This window comes from Cercospora kikuchii, assembly GCF_019650295.1.
Source record: "Cercospora kikuchii DNA, contig_00008, whole genome shotgun sequence".
NCBI lineage: Eukaryota > Fungi > Ascomycota > Dothideomycetes > Mycosphaerellales > Mycosphaerellaceae > Cercospora > Cercospora kikuchii.
Genome location: NW_025408589.1, coordinates 492,592 through 508,168, shown reverse-complemented (window position 1 = coordinate 508,168; position 15,577 = coordinate 492,592). Strand labels below are relative to the sequence as shown.

General features: G+C 52.3%; 6 protein-coding genes across 6 annotated transcripts; 4 read left to right on the top strand and 2 right to left on the bottom strand.

The window, feature by feature from the left end:
• Positions 1-534: 534 nt before the first annotated feature.
• CKM354_001138000 (uncharacterized protein) lies at positions 535-1,526 on the top strand (the record flags this gene model as incomplete). Its single annotated transcript, XM_044806865.1, has 3 exons — positions 535-694; positions 759-1,277; positions 1,363-1,526. The coding sequence occupies 3 exons, from the start codon at positions 535-537 to the stop codon at positions 1,524-1,526; spliced, it is 843 nt and encodes a 280-aa protein (XP_044662800.1).
• Positions 1,527-2,840: 1,314 nt separating this feature from the next.
• On the top strand, positions 2,841-5,345 carry CKM354_001137900 (protein serine/threonine phosphatase; the record flags this gene model as incomplete). Its single annotated transcript, XM_044806864.1, has 1 exon — positions 2,841-5,345. One exon carries the CDS (start codon positions 2,841-2,843, stop codon positions 5,343-5,345), a length of 2,505 nt encoding a protein of 834 aa, XP_044662799.1.
• A 1,085-nt stretch (positions 5,346-6,430) lies between these two features.
• Positions 6,431-8,536, top strand: CKM354_001137800 (uncharacterized protein; the record flags this gene model as incomplete). Its single annotated transcript, XM_044806863.1, has 3 exons — positions 6,431-6,550; positions 6,626-6,909; positions 7,036-8,536. The coding sequence occupies 3 exons, from the start codon at positions 6,431-6,433 to the stop codon at positions 8,534-8,536; spliced, it is 1,905 nt and encodes a 634-aa protein (XP_044662798.1).
• Positions 8,537-9,693: 1,157 nt separating this feature from the next.
• CKM354_001137700 (uncharacterized protein) lies at positions 9,694-10,794 on the bottom strand (the record flags this gene model as incomplete). Its single annotated transcript, XM_044806862.1, has 2 exons — positions 9,694-10,556; positions 10,608-10,794. 2 exons carry the CDS (start codon positions 10,792-10,794, stop codon positions 9,694-9,696), a joined length of 1,050 nt encoding a protein of 349 aa, XP_044662797.1.
• A 646-nt stretch (positions 10,795-11,440) lies between these two features.
• CKM354_001137600 (uncharacterized protein) lies at positions 11,441-13,340 on the top strand (the record flags this gene model as incomplete). The annotated part of the gene is made up of 2 exons (XM_044806861.1): positions 11,441-11,753; positions 11,800-13,340. 2 exons carry the CDS (start codon positions 11,441-11,443, stop codon positions 13,338-13,340), a joined length of 1,854 nt encoding a protein of 617 aa, XP_044662796.1.
• A 603-nt stretch (positions 13,341-13,943) lies between these two features.
• CKM354_001137500 (uncharacterized protein) lies at positions 13,944-15,398 on the bottom strand (the record flags this gene model as incomplete). Its single annotated transcript, XM_044806860.1, has 1 exon — positions 13,944-15,398. One exon carries the CDS (start codon positions 15,396-15,398, stop codon positions 13,944-13,946), a length of 1,455 nt encoding a protein of 484 aa, XP_044662795.1.
• Positions 15,399-15,577: the final 179 nt, after the last annotated feature.

The window sequence follows — 15,577 nt, the reverse complement described above, 5'->3', positions numbered from 1 at the left end:
CCTGAAGAGCGCTTAGTCCCTCCGACAACAAGGAGGGCTGTGTAACTACCAGCACTGGGCACTTGGCATGGCATATACGATTCCAGCAATTCGTCCAGATTCTATTCTTCTAGACTCCTTGGCCGACGGACACTTACGGCCGTCCTTGCATCACTCATTCTTCTTGTACCACGGCGTCGTGCGAATCATGGCCTTCTGCATATCAAGACTGTGATCTTGGCGAGCGTGGCAGTTGGCATCAGATTGAGTAAACATGTGGTCCACGTGCGTAGGCGATGCAAATCAGGATGTAGGTACGTGCGAGGTGAGCGAGGTGGGAAGACGATATAAATACGTGATTCTGTCGCGAAAATGATGAAGAGATTTGATCAGAGCAGCGCAGCTACTTCACAACAACAGATCAGCTAATACACTCCGCGAAGCACATCGGTAATATTCTATCAGTCCAAGCTGACCATCCATCACCACTGATATCTAAAGCATCAGGCTTCGACGCCGCAAAGTTCTATCATCTCCGTCAGGTCCAACATGACAATGTCGTTCACAAGATCACTCTCCCTCCTGGCGCTCGCTGCCACTGTGGCCAACGCCTGCCCTAAATTGCAAAAGCGTCAAGGCGTGAATGCCACTCTCCCTGAGGACCCTCGCTTCTGGGCCTACGAAGCCAGCTACGACTGGGGAAGACTAGACCCAGGTACACCACCCCTCAACCCAACCTCCTCCCTCCATCACCACTAACCCTTCTTCCCTCCCTCCAGAATGGGTCCTCTGCCAAGCCGGCACCCAACAAAGCCCCATCCCCCTCCGCCTCGACCAAGGTCTCTCCCGCGCCCACATCCCCACCTTCTCCTACCCCTCCAACGTCACCGGAAACTTCTCCAACTGGGGCTACGGTCCCTCTTACACCCTCTCCCTCGGCCCCAACAACAACGACGATTACACCACCCTCCCTTCCCTCACTTTTCCCGAGGAGGCGAACGATTTCTCCACGAACGAAACCGTCTACCTCGCCAGCTGGCATATCCACGCTCCGGCGGATCATACTGTGCAAGGAGATCGCTCGAAAGCGGAATTACATCTTGTGCATGCCGATGCAGAGGGCCATGAACGTGCGGTTTTTGCGATCAGGATTGATCCGGGAAATGCGGAGAGTAGATTTTTTTCGCAGTTGCCGGGGATGGTGGGGTTTAATAATACGGATGTGAGGGAGACGGAGGTTACGATGGATTTGAATTTGGCGTTGGATGAGGTTTTGCGGTTTGCGGAGTTTTGGACTTGTGAGTATTTGCCCTTTTCCTACATTTGCTTTTGTGGACGTGATGTGAGATGATGTGGAGATTTTACGAGCTGACTCGGGAATAGATAAGGGTTCTCTGACGAGCCCACCTTGCACGGAGGGATTGAGGTGGTTTGTGGCGAGGAATGTGTTGTTTGTGTCGGATGAGCAGATGCAGGATATTTTGAGGGTCAGTACTTTCTCTGCGAGGACGGAGCAGGAGGTTTGGAGGCATGATATCAATATTTGATCTTGGCGATCGATTGTTGTGAATTTGTGGGCAGGATGGAACTCCTCTTGTTGAGCAAGGTGTTTGGTCTACAGCACAAGTAGTAGGGCAACAGAGTGATGATAGAGTATATACATGTACACACACACAGATTCGGATATTGCCAAGCATTGGGATGCATTTGCCCCAAATTTCGAAGTACATGCATGCGACATCGAAAAGCTCTTCTTACTCACGTACTGTTCACGAGCGATCGCACCATTATTGACTGCTTAGCCGCCATCATGCATATCACCTGCAGCTTGTCACCACTGCCTGGCAGCTTGACTTCCATAGTGCAGATTTTGAAAAGCGGTCTGCGAGAACCGATTTTTTGCCATGCGCTTACGACCTGTGCCGCGGGCGATGATGATAGCTAAACGAGACAGCCAGCCTGTTGTCATGGATGTGCTGGGGGAACTTTGAGTGATGAGATGGAAGGTCGCGTTGTCACGACGCGAAGCTGTAATTCGAGCTCGACCTGTCGTCTTGGTGGTCATAGCAGAGGAACCGTATCGATACAGGGGATGTGACGTTTTGAACACGTCCTTGTAAGCGTAGACCTCGGCAATGTTATTATGAGCGTGTTGACGATGAGATGACTGTGAGAAGTAGTAGACTGTGAGATGCAAGCATTGCGTCAGGAAATAGGACGTGTTGAGCGTTGGAATGGACGTGAAGTTGTGTTCAGACAAAAACGACGGGCGCGCCTTTGTCGACGCCGCGTGAGGCAGGTGGGGCGGCAAGCCGCGTCACGGGGTTCCTGCCAGAGGCTACTTAAGAGAGCTGCACCTGCCGCGAAGCTCTACATTGCCAAGAGCTTTGAACTTCATCACAACAGACGCGTTTGGCAGCATCGCAACACATTGCCCTTTTGGACAACACCTTCAACCAACTCCTTCCATCGTCGCGCAGCTTCAGCAGTCCTCTTGACACCATCGACACCTTCACCGACACAGCAATCGCATTGCATTGGCGCGACCAAGCTTCGGAGACCCTACATATCTGGCAACATTGAGCAGTGCAGTCATGCGATCAATTTCGTAGATGAATCTCTGCCTTTACTTGCGTGACGTGTAGCGTGCCTTTTGAGCTCCGCTGAAAGCCATTGTCATTGTCCATCCACGTGCTGTCACCCACAACACCCACCCTCAGGCACGCCTATCAGTCGCGAAAATCGCATAGCCACTCCGGCACCCACACCTTGCCCGGATCTGCGGAAACAGCTGCCTGTCCCAGTCGCGTCACCGCGACAATACAATGTAATCCAGAACCACGCCGGCTATCATCGATCCAATGCGCCTGTATACCCCCGACACGCTGCTGTATCCGATCACGGTTACCAAGCTTCTGCGCAAGCAAGGCGACAGCATCGAGGTCAATTCACCTCTGTTCCTCTACAACTACAAGAGCACTGTCACAGAGTTTGACGAGGATGCGAGGGAGGATGTGGAGAGGGAACGGACATGGCCCGCGACATTCGAAAGCGAGCTCGAGGGGACACTGGAGTCGCTGAATGTGAAGGTGGGCCAGGTCATCGAGCGAAAGACACCGATCGCGGACGTGGAGGAAGCTTGCAAACATGAGATCCAGTTCGCGGGGCTGTGCGCGGCTTGCGGCCAGGACATGAAAGAGAAGAGTTCGTACAATGAGACCACGGCGCGTGCGGCACGTGCCACAGTCAACACAGTACACGGGCGACAGGATCTCCTCATCTCAGAAGAGGAAGCGTCCAAGAGCGATGAAGAGGCTAAGCGTAGACTGCTGGAGTCTCGGAGATTGAGCTTGGTGGTGGATCTGGACCAGACCATCATCCACGCATCCGTCGAACCGACCATCGGAGAATGGCAAAACGATCCATCAAATCCGAACTACGAGGCTCTCCGCGATGTTCAGGCCTTCCAGCTCCATGACGATAAGCCCAATACGTGGTACTACATCAAACCACGACCCGGACTCAAGGACTTCCTCAACCGGCTATCGGAGTTTTACGAGATGCACATCTACACCATGGGCACGCGATCGTACGCAGAGAACGTGGCCAAGATTATTGATCCTGACCGGAAGATCTTTGGCGATCGCATCGTGACACGGAATGAGAGCGGGAGTCAGACAGCCAAGTATTTGAAGCGGCTGTTCCCCATTGACACGAGGATGGTTGTGATCATCGACGATCGTGCAGACGTGTGGCACTGGATCTCAAATCTGGTCAAGGTCAATGTGTTCGAGTTCTTCGTCGGTATTGGCGACATCAACAGCAGTTTTCTACCGAAGCGACCCGAGCTCGAGGCCGCAAAGGCACACGCGCCCAAGATGGAGCGCATCCCGTCGAACAAGACTCCAACCGAGAATGGTGATAACGCTCAGCCAGACGCAAGCACCGAGGCCGTCACTACCACTCCCCCGCCCGCTGCGCCTGTGCAAACCAATGGCGAGACATCAGTGAGCGAACAACTCCTCACCATGGCAGGTCCGCAAGATGCGAAGACCATTCAAGAGAAGACAGAAGAGCAGGAACAAATCATTCAGGAGCAGCTCGATGACCGACCTATGCTGAAGAAGCAGAAAGAGCTCGAAGACCTCGCGAAGGAGGAAGAAGCAAAGGCGTCACCTGCTGTTGAAGCGACAGCTGAGCTGCTTGCAGAGAATGGCAATGATACGGAAACAAAAGAGCTTTCGCACGTGGACTCTATACAGCACAAGTATCGGCAGAACCTCCTCGCAGATGACGACAATGAGCTGGTGTACCTTGAGCAGAGCTTGCGCAACATCCATACCACATACTATGACGAGTACGACAAGCAATCCCGGGGTGCTAAGGGCGACCGGGTCGCTGAACTCCGGCCAGGACACAGCAAGAAGCGATCGTTTGACGATCTCAACAACATTCCTGATGCAGCAGTGCTCATGGACGGCATCAAAGCAATGGTCCTCGCAGGCTGCCATATTGTCTTCTCCGGTGTGGTTCCGCTCGGAATCGACCCATTGACACACGATGCAGCGCTTTGGGCGAAGACGTTTGGAGCGACGGTGAGCGTCAATATTACCAAGAAAACGACTCATGTCATCGCCTCGCCAGATCGAAGAACGGCCAAAGTACGACAAGCAGCAAAGAAGCCCCGCATCGCTATAGTGAGCCAGCACTGGCTGCATGCGTGCTTTGCACAGTGGAAGAATGTCGATGTCAATCCCTATCGCATCCACTCGGATGCTCCTGCGAATGGAGCTGGCGCACTTCCTGAGAGCTTTGACGAAACTGCATACAATGTATCATCTTCAGACGACGATTCGATTCTGACCGAGGATGAAACTGACGCGACCGAGACTCCGAATGGAGGTGATCGTCCAACGCTGGAAATTGACACAGATGAGGAAGAGCTCATGAAATACGCGCCCTCGCTGGATCGCAAAGACAGTAGTCTCATCGAAGGTGAGCAGCCGGATGACTTTGAGGCTATCGATGAAGAGCTCGAGGCCTTCTTGGACGAGAGCGGCGATGAGGACGATAGTGATACGGAGAGTGTTAAGAGCACGCAATCTGAGACTGAGCCCAGCAGTGCGAAGAAACGCACGCGCGACGACAGGGATAGTGACGGAGAAAGCGAGAAGGGCAGTCGGCTGCAGAAGAGAAAGAAGCAGGCGATGGAGCGGACATCGAGTCTGACCAATCTTGTCGTGCAGGGAAATGGTGCTGCGCCTGTTGTTGAAGGACAGGATGAAGTTGAGGGGACTGAAAGTGATGCGGATTTGGAGGCTGCTTTGGCTGCTGAGATGGAGAGGCAGAGTGATGATGAAGAGTAGAGATGAACTGCATAGCATTGAAGAATTTGATACCTCACATTGAGAGCGGAGATTGCCTGGGTGCTGCTCAGGCCTCCAGAGTGCTGCAGTGACACTGCAAATTGTATCTGGTTGGGCAGGTCTATGCAATGAGCACAGAGCGATATCGCTGCTCTGAGAGCTGGTGTTACCATCAAACAGCATCGACGGCCTAGTCAGATATGTATCAAAGTGACCATGAACAACTGATCAAGCTGGAAGTGAGCGTATTCTCTTAGTTGTTTCCCATATACAATTCCTCACGGATGATTCTGGACTCTGCACTGTGATATGTATGAGCTGTCGGCCAGCACCGGCTGTATACTTCACCCATCCATATTGCGCCCGGCGAATGGATGGTATGATTCGCTGGGTGAGACGTTCCTTGGCACGGGTGAACGAGGATCATCGCGGACGGGCCCCACCAAGCTCACATGTCAGGGTCCAATCAAGCCACTGGCGCCATTCAGCGATTGACACTTGGGCCAGTCAAGCTCCAACAGCTGCAGCTGTTTGTCTCTCCAGCCTCGTCGGCGCAGTCCGTGAACCGTATTACTCTGCTCACTGCTGTATGCTCTTGGCTGCCCTCGCCGACTCACTGCGTTCGCCCGCATGAACAAGGCTGAGCTTGAGCCGCCTCGCCAATACTGACAGGTGCGACTCGGACCCAGCGTCATCATCAGCTGTAGGAAGGAAGCATTTACGGCGGATGCAGCGTTGTCACATCCGCGACATCCACCTGAATCACACCCACTGCAGCATTCACCATTCACTCTCAACGCGGCTCGCTCACTTCAGAGCTGCTAGGCCTCCCCATTCATTGATTCAGTGCACTTCTTCCGCAGGACACATCTTCACTTGGCAAGCAGGCAGACAGGCAGGCAGGGCGGTGATACACACTTGACCACCAGCTCGCCTTGACTTCGCAGGCCTCCACCACTCGGCCTCCTCTCATCAACCGCCAGACAAAGCAGATCAGATTGATTCCAGCTCATCACACAAAGAAAGACAGCGACAGGCACAGAAACAACAGGCGCGGTGGGAGCTGCCGAGCACATCACTCCATCATGGCAGCCTCCACGGCCACTCAGACCGACTCGCTCGTGGAGCTGCCCAAGTCACAGACCAAGCACGCGACCACGCTCCACGACTTGTCGGATGAGCTTCTGGGTCTCATTATCGAGCGAGTATGCTCTCACCATTCCTCTCGCGCCTCTCTTCACTCTATCCACACGACCTGACCTACTGACTCTCCCCACCAGGTGCCTCGCCCGTCCGACCTGAAGAATGCCTGCCTCGTTTCCAAGAAATTCCACGCCATCGCCGTCCGCTCCCTCTACCGCAATGTCGCCCTCGATCTCGGCGGCGACCACGACACTCGCCTCTCATCCTTCCTGAACCCACGCAATATCGGCCTCCAGCACATCCGTCAGCTACGCCTCTACCTCGCCGAATCCGCCGACCGCTGCAACCAGGAACGACAAGCACAATTCGCAACGCGGATGATACTCGAGTTCCTTCCCGAGGACGTGCTGGAGGAGTTCAGGTGCGTATACTACAAGACAGGGAGCAAAGAGGACGCTGCCGCGGAACGCGCTTGGCGATCGGATGTCCTTGGTCTCACCACACCTGAGAGGGAGGATGCTGATGCTAACAGTTATTATCGGAATAGCTGGTGTCCTTGGAAGGCCTTCGCCGCGGATACGTTACTTTTGCTTTACAAGCGTCAGCGCAAGATGAAGTGGCTCGAGGTTATGGACCTTGATCGAGATGTCCTGCCGGAGTTGAAGAAGATGGCTAAGACGACGGGTGCGATGTTCCAACATACCAGGAAACTGGCGCTTTATCCGGAGAATCGAGACACGCTGGCTCTGAGTGGATTCTTTCTGGAGAAGTGTAGGGAGCAGTTGGAGGAACTAATTGTGCATTGCAATTTCAGCGATCTGGGCGGGCCGAGCGTACCTGATGGGAGCGAGCTGAATGACTCCGCGACGGAGCCTGGGTTGTTGAGCAGGACGGTCTTCTCCAGCCTGATGCCTTTCGACACATGCGAGCCGTTGAAGAACTTGACGAGTCTCCGACTACATCGCATTAGTCTGAGATACTGCGCGGACACTTGGTGCAAGTTCATCAACTTCCAACAGCTGGAGAATCTACGGCTATACCACTGTGCTGGCGCCGACACATTATTGGGGCAGTTGAGCAAGTCGAGGAATCTGCCGAAGACACTGAAGGTACTGGAATTGCAACATCGCGACAACACAGACAATGAGGCTCTGCTGGCCCTTGACGGCTTCCTCTGTCTCGTGTCTGGCCTTCGAGACATGGTCATTGATCTGGAGAATGTCAAGTCACTACCCGCAGCGGCTGGAATCGTGCGGCATAGCAAGACACTCGAACTGCTCAGCGTGCATTGTGCGACAGAAAACCACCCGGGCAATTCTATGACATCAGACTGCGACAACGAAGAGCTGGTGTGGTCAACAGAAGACTTTGACAAGATTTGCCGAGCGTGCAAGGATCTCGAACAGCTTTCCTGCGCTTGGCCTTCGACGAGTCTGATCCGCAGCCCTGCGCCGGACTGGAAGCGATTCGAGTCAAGTGCTGCGGTACTGAGGAAGATGGTCACATTACACATCACGACGTGGCCGAATAACAAGCCTTCGACACAGCTTCTACCGAGAATGGTGTATGAGAGTCTTTTGCAGAATCTGGCGCAGCGGATGTTCGAGCTGGCGGCTGATGGGAGGGACAAGGGCATGCCGCCCGTCGTGGAAAGCATCGATTCGGATGATGAAGATGACCTTCCGATCTTGCCCTCTGGCAACACATCTTCCTCAGCCCCCGATGCTACCGTCACTCCTTCCTCACGCCTCCGCCTTATCGCCTTCGGCGTCTCAGATCGAATCTACGAACGCGAAGATTCGAAAAACCAGGTCATATTCCTCAAGTCTTTTGCCGCGGACGCAGAAGGCAAGCATCGACCACATGCAGTTCCTGTCGGATGGTGTTTGAGACAGTACATTGAGCCGAGGAGCGAGGTGCTGGATTTTGTATTGCATCGGAGTTCGGATCGCGATGCGCATCCGCCCGTGAGTGACTATTTGAGTGGAACGGGGAGATTGAGGCATACGACTGGAGGTTGGGGGGATGAGAGGGATGATGAGGATTAGCGATTCTATCCTCATGCGTATGGGCATTGGTGAAGGGAGTGTGTGTTACGATAACATGAAGGGATTGTTCATTCGTGATTGGGGTCGGAGGGGCTCTAGATGGTAATGAGACTGAGATTGAGAATCAGACTCGTGAACAGGTTGTAGTCTAGGGGGGAGAAGAAGGTTCGTAGATTGGAGCTTGGACCCTTCCTTTCATTGTAGCTTCATTAATAAGATTACCACCACTTGAAGATAGCCGGATGGCCCTTTTAATTTTCAATGCTGACTATCGATGTGATTGGGGTCATTTTGGCGTGAGATGATCGCTCACGATATTGATCGGAATATTAAGATGCTGGCTCTTGCAGTGGCGTTGCAGCAGTCTATTTGCGCGTCTTGTATGTGTCTTAGGGGCTAGATGGTGTTGGCTGGCCAACCCAAAGCACACATAGCCTCAGTTCGGCACGAGTTTTGGTATCTACTTTCACTCTACGAGCTCGGCACTGGGGTGTGTATTTACGTGTTTCGAGGCCGGTTGATTAGTCAGAAGGGCATAGTCGTAATCTCGTATAGAGTCCGCGAATCTATGACAGAAATCAACACGCTGATAGCTACTACGGCAATCAAGTATCCTTCTCGGGATTCTTCTCGTTCTTACTTCGTATCTTAACTAAGATAGCCCTGACGTGTACCTCTGCACTGCAGTGTATTCCTCCAGGGTGGGCATGATGCTTGCATCTACGCAGGAGATTCCATCTCTCCTCCGCCATACGATCTACTCCTACCAGTTCTGGGGACTGTATGCCCTCAGGTACGGTTTGGGGTTATAATAATGATAGGTCTGGATTGCGCGTGTTGGTCTGCTTAGAGTTATTGCTGGAATCGCAAGGAGGAGCAGACGTCCACAAAAGCTTCTGCGGTGGTGGTCGTACCAGTGCCTCGTAGCATTTTACACATAGTGCTGTTGTTACTCCTCTTCTAGTCGGAATCCTGCTTTCTCGTGGGGCTCCAGGCAATAGGATCTGCCTTGATATCGGAAAGTAAATCTTGTTCTTGATCTTCTTTGTAGTTGAAAACGAAAATGTTAGCTCGATTGCACATTTGTCTCTCCGCCGAGTCCATGGTGTTTCTCCGTTTCTTTCTGCTTTTCTCTCGGGCTTCGAAATTGTATCTCCTTACGTACCTGGCATACTACTACGTGGTACCTCGGATGAACTATTGGGCTGCTGTGCTTTCATCAATGCCTCGGATCTATGGAGCTGTCCGATAAACTGCAGACGTTGATCCATTGGACCTTTGTGCCGGTTAAAACGGTCCTCGTCTGTCCGCAGAAATCTATCCATTGGATCGTCGTAAACTGGACATATATTATGGTCCTGCAGTTGTCTTGCGAGTGATGCAGTCTGCGCTTTGTTGCCCTCGAAGCCAAGTGCGTTCTCAGATGCTATGGATCGCGTTCTGATGACGTCCTCGATCGGAGTTGCGATTTTTGGGGCATTTTCATTCTTTGAAGTTCGCGCCGGCTCGCCAATACTTGGAAGTACCTCGGTTGTGTTGCCCCGAATCAGAAGCGTCAGCGTGCCCCTGGACTCTGGGACTCGTCTGTTGTTGGTACCGATGAGCCGGGTCGTGGCAGACATGTCTGCTGAAGCTGGTTCTTCATGAGCCGAATGGGGTCCCGTGGTTTCTGGTCTTTCATGCGACTCTACTGCGATGCTCTGTGATCTTTGTTGGGTGTTTGGGGCCGTCATTCGCTCCATCTGCAGTATGTGCGTACGTCGCAAGCGATTGATGGCGGGGAGATAGTCGAACAGGATGTCCACCATAGCGATGAGATAATCGGGGTCAAGTTGCCCCTGTTCAACTCCATCGTCTTCGAAAGCAGATTTGTGATTGAGAGGCTGGTACATCGTGTCCGGGAGAATTTCATCGCTTGTTATATTTGTTATCAGAACGTGTCGTAGCGCAGAAGCGGCTTTGATCAGCTCGCGGCGGCGGCCTTCGGTACTGATTGGAATCCATGCTTCCATGATGAGCTCTGTCATCTGTCAGAACTTCGAGACTCTTGGAGAGAACTCAATCAACGAACCCTGCTCCACTGCGATCTCCACTAATTGAGCAGCCAAGGGCGCTGAAAGCTTGCTTCGAAGGCTTGCCGTCTTTGCTATCAGAACGTCAAGGTCCAAACTATCACCGAATAGCTCTCCGCCCCAGACTTTCAAGCGTTCTGGCAGGTTTTGAAAAGAGACTTTGTCGTGATCTGCGACAAGCGCCATAGTGTTCGCAGCAGAGACACAGGCACTCCATAGCCCACCGAGATCCGGAAGAGGGCCCTGAGGTGCGACATTGAGAGCATTCATGGTCAATATGGATATGCCACATAAGTGGTCACTTCTGCCCGCCTTTGATGTTGCGCAAGATGATCATGTACATTCGCAGTAGGCCAGGCTCCTAGGCTGAGATCCTTGTAGCGCACTCGACGAGCGCTGCCCACAGCAGGGTATGATTTCGTGTGCAGAATATTGGTTCCTGGCCTCACTGTTTCGGCTGACTGCGAAATACAAAAGCATATAGTACCCTGAAGTCAGTAGCACGATGCCGTGCAGCTTGTGAGCCTAGACCTAGGTCACGGCTGATGCTTTGTTCCTGCCATGTGGGTAGCCAATCAAGCTGCAGCTGCTGCAGTGTGGTGCAGTAGTTCAGCTGGCGCCAAAGTCGCCATTCGATACGCCACGCATGCGTCTGCGCAAGGCTAATGCAACTAGGTCGTGACTTCGTTCGGGCCGTGTCCTGGGAAAGCGCGCTGCAGTCTTCCCCTCATTAGACTCCGGGCAGACAAAGCGAGAACACACCTCTCTACTGCGATCTTCGATATATTAGTAGAAATTTTCGTTTCTTCTGCGCCGACGCCTGTGAACCGCCATGGGCATAGATCCACTAGGGGCTGCGCTAGGATCCGCTTCACTCTTCTTCGTAGTGTATGACACCTGCAGTCGGTTGTATCAGGGCTGCCAAGATATCAGATACTTTGGGAGAGACGTGATCTTAGAGTCAATGAAAATAAGAAACCTCATGTCTGATCTCGATATCATCATGGAGACAAAGGCAACAGATATGCAAGAGCCGCCTGATTTAGATGATGCTGAGCACAGAGTCACCAAGGAGATTATACGTCACCTGAGAATTATCAGCACATATTTTCAGGCGTGCAACGATATTATCCAAGACTCTCTGAGTAGGTCACAGGTTTATACGTCCGGACACGACTGACAGTTTTCTAGGAGTTTCGCAAGGGGTTCCTTTCATGGTCGGGAGTACGACATTGGGAAGTTCACGCACTACGCGTAAGGCTTCCGAGTTGTCGATTAAAGTCAGCAATCCGCCAGCAAGCAAGACTCCGGGAATGGGCGCGGTGACGGACAAATCCAAGAAGCATTTCGGTATCCCTTCCCTCCTTGCTCGCAGGTCTTCGAAACAGAGGACAGAAGTGCGTGCAGGTTCTCCTCTGGATCAGACAAGCAACCAAATCTCGAGCAATGCGCCGCAGGCCGCTATATGCTCTCCGCTCAATTCTTCGGCGGCAACTTCAGGTCTTAAATTACCATGTATCCACGTGGTCTCCAGTGAAGATGCTGAGACTCAGCAAGCGTGGGCAGGAGCAAACTGGTGGACCCTGCTCAAGTGGACGGATCACGATCGCTTGAGACTCAAATCCAGTGTGGAAGATCTTCGCACTGCGATTCATGATTTCCGTGATTACATCGAGCTCCGGAGACCCATACACCCTGGCGCAGTGCTCGCGTTGCCGTCAGAGATCGTGAACATCCATCGGGTGCCGCACCTTGATCCAGCTATGCTGAGGGAACTTCACGTGGCTCTGAGGCGTGTCAATAGCTCTGCATCTGCAGGATCCAAGGTATTGAGCCTCAGTATTGTGAACTCTTGCCAGGATAATCGAGACGTGCTTGGAGAGTTCCCCGGAATGGCAGGAAAGCTTCGTCGAGACAGTCGGGTGACATTCCTTCAGAAGCACGACGATGGTGCGTCCTGCACGTTCCTGGCCATCGAGTCAGGCGCTGAGCCATTGGAGGGCGCTCAGGTGAGGGTGATCGATGATCTATCGGCCGTGAGATGCCCAGATCCCGCCGACTTGGTGGACAGTGACCGATATGTACAGTGTGGCAATGTCGCCCCACTGCCAGAAGATGAGTTCCATCACGAGTTATTTGCGGAAATACGACCATGGCAATGCGTGCAAAGTCTCAGCGAGTATCTTGACGACTCTGCATCTGCAGCTTTACTCTCGCTCGAAGTGATTGTCAAGTTGTTCAGAGCCATGCTGCTGGCATATCTGGACTTCGAAAAGCTTCGGGGGAGCTGCCGTTATCCTCGATTGGAAGACTATCGCACGTATCAGCGTCCTTCATACACAAGCGACTCTGTTCTGATGCAAAATGCATCCGAACAGCCATGGGAGAATCCATATTGGGCCTGCGGCCTTGGATCGCCTGGTCCCATTCGTACCCCGGGCGCGTCCAGGCAAACAGTGGCGCCGGATGAGCCGGTGGTGAGGCTGGGCCTCGTCCTCTTCCAGCTGGCCAGTCGCTCGAAGGACATCATGGCGGCCGCGCCGGGAGGGGTGGAGAAGAACTGGCTGCGCCTGCAAAGTGAAGCTCTGAGAGCTTTGCACAATGTGCAAGCTGTATGTGGAGTTGCAGTAGGAGCTGTCGTAGAAGCCTGTCTGCTAAGCAACGCCCAGACGGAGCGCAAGACGCTCTGCGAATGTCTTGTGAAGCTGAACAAGATCGAGGCGGAATTTTGATCCAGCCTAAGCTGTGATGTGACGTGATGGATTACAGAGAAGGTTGTGGTTGCAAGCAACAACCTAAGTTTTCACGCACGAAGTTAATTTTAGATAGAACTCTACGTATACACAACGCAGCTTTCTAGGGTCACATATCAAAGATTTTTGAAAAATGCCAAACGCACCCTGGTCGGAAGTACTGCTTTCGCTTGGTCATCACAGCCGTTATCAACATTGGCCTCGTATTACAAGCGGTGTGCTAAGAATGGGGCTAGCAGTTTATTGGTAACGAAATGTTGATATTTCGCTTCAGTAAAACTTACGCTTGCGACTCTAACTAACCTTATCTTACATAGGGGCCAACATTTACTATACTAACTCGTAGTATGCTAGTAGTAGTTTCGCAGGCTATCCGAATATTTCAGCTCTTGGTGACTTAGTCTATCTATAGAGCAGTCTAATCGAGCGAAGCTTCTATTAGTAGTACCTTGGGTCATTGATGCCAATTCATTAAGCTTAATATTCTACTACGTGTTTCATTTGATACGAGAGCCTACTTCCGCTATAGCTAACGCCGCCACGCGAGAATATATATTATTAAGGCTTCTGTTCACGAGCTACCTATTCCATGCCTTCTCGGACGACTATCGTCTTCAAATCGTACGTATCGAAAAACCTGAAGAACGCCAATACCTGCGGCGCTGAGCCACACCCACTAGCAGTAGGCATGCTGGCGTTAAAGCTTACGAGCGGCGTTCTCGGACTCTTTTGATCGCATGCTTTGCATTTCGCCGAGACAGTATAAGTCCCGTTGAGCAGCAAATTCCTCCCAATGACCTGGAACATATCGAGCCCGGAGGTCTGCCGTATCGTAACCTGAGCGTTGGCAATTGCTTTTGTGTTGTTTCCCTCAACAGGTAGCAACAGGCTTTCAACACGCATTCCAAGACCTTGTTTTCCAAGTCTCTCACGACTAGCTTCCTGAGATGCGGCGTCATCAGAGGGTATGGCGTTGGAAACATAGATGAGCGCCTGGCCCTCCTGGCCGACTGAAAATGTGTCCACAACTTCCATTGAGGATGTATCAATCACATCCACAGTATCGCTGTGTTCATTCACCACATACATCCTCGTGTTGTCTGCGCTAGGCCACAAGCCATGAGGCTGTATGCCGCTCTGCCGCACATCCTTGATGTGGATAGGTTCTGAGTCTGGGGACGGTTGGTAATAGACTCTAGTCGCGTTCATAGAACCAACTGAGACCCAACCGTATGTCGTCCCATTCACCACAGCGAAGTTGGGATGATTAGTTTCTGGACCGGTCTCTAACACCGAAACAACCTTCCTCGCTGTTACGTCGATGACAGAGACCTGTCCCGACATTTTATGTGCGGCCCAGAGTCTGTTGCCATCTGCAGAGAGCATCATGTCTGAGCTGAAGACATTCGCCAATCCGGTGATGTTGTACATCACTTTCTGGCTTTGAACATCGATGACCGCGATCAAAGGCTCCATGATGTGGTTCACGTAGGCAGTGGTTCCATCAGGGCTGAAGAGGACTTTGCTGGGGCCTTTTCCGGTCATGATTCTAGAAAGAGCAGTCCCGTTCATGCCGTCGAGAATTTGTATGCTGGAAACACCTCTTGTCCCGATCCATATTGTGCGATTATCCGGAGCGAAGAAAGCCTCGTGCGGGCCCCGGTCCACGTATGCGGTAGTGACGATGGAGTTGTCAGCTGTCTTGATGACATTGACAGTGTTGGAGAGCGTGCTCAGAGAGACGATGTATTTGCCATCTCGAGAGAATCCGAGACCGTGGGAGTTTACTGATTGAATGTTTTGTGGGTTCAGGTTGTTACTCAGGCGAGCCGCCCCGAATGAGATGGTTCCCAGCACTGTGTTATTGTTAGGGTCGATGACACTGACGGTGTTCGAGGTTTGGTCTCCAGTGTAAATTCTGTCGCGAGATGAAATTGGAAGACCTCGTCCAGCTAAGGCTGGCGCTTGTGCTTGCGCAGTTGCGGGGACCGCAAGCAGGCCGAACAATGCTCCGACGATGCAAACGAGCTTTGGCATTCTTGCTATTGTTTAGAAACGAGTCCGTGAAAGGATTATTGTTCAGAAAAGTGCAAAATGTAGGGCTATGTTTTATTTTCGTTGCAGCGTCATGCATGCGCACCTAATACCGAAGTCAAGCCAGCTTACGAACCTAGAAGTTGATGAAGATGTCATCAACGGAACGATGCTGTGCAACA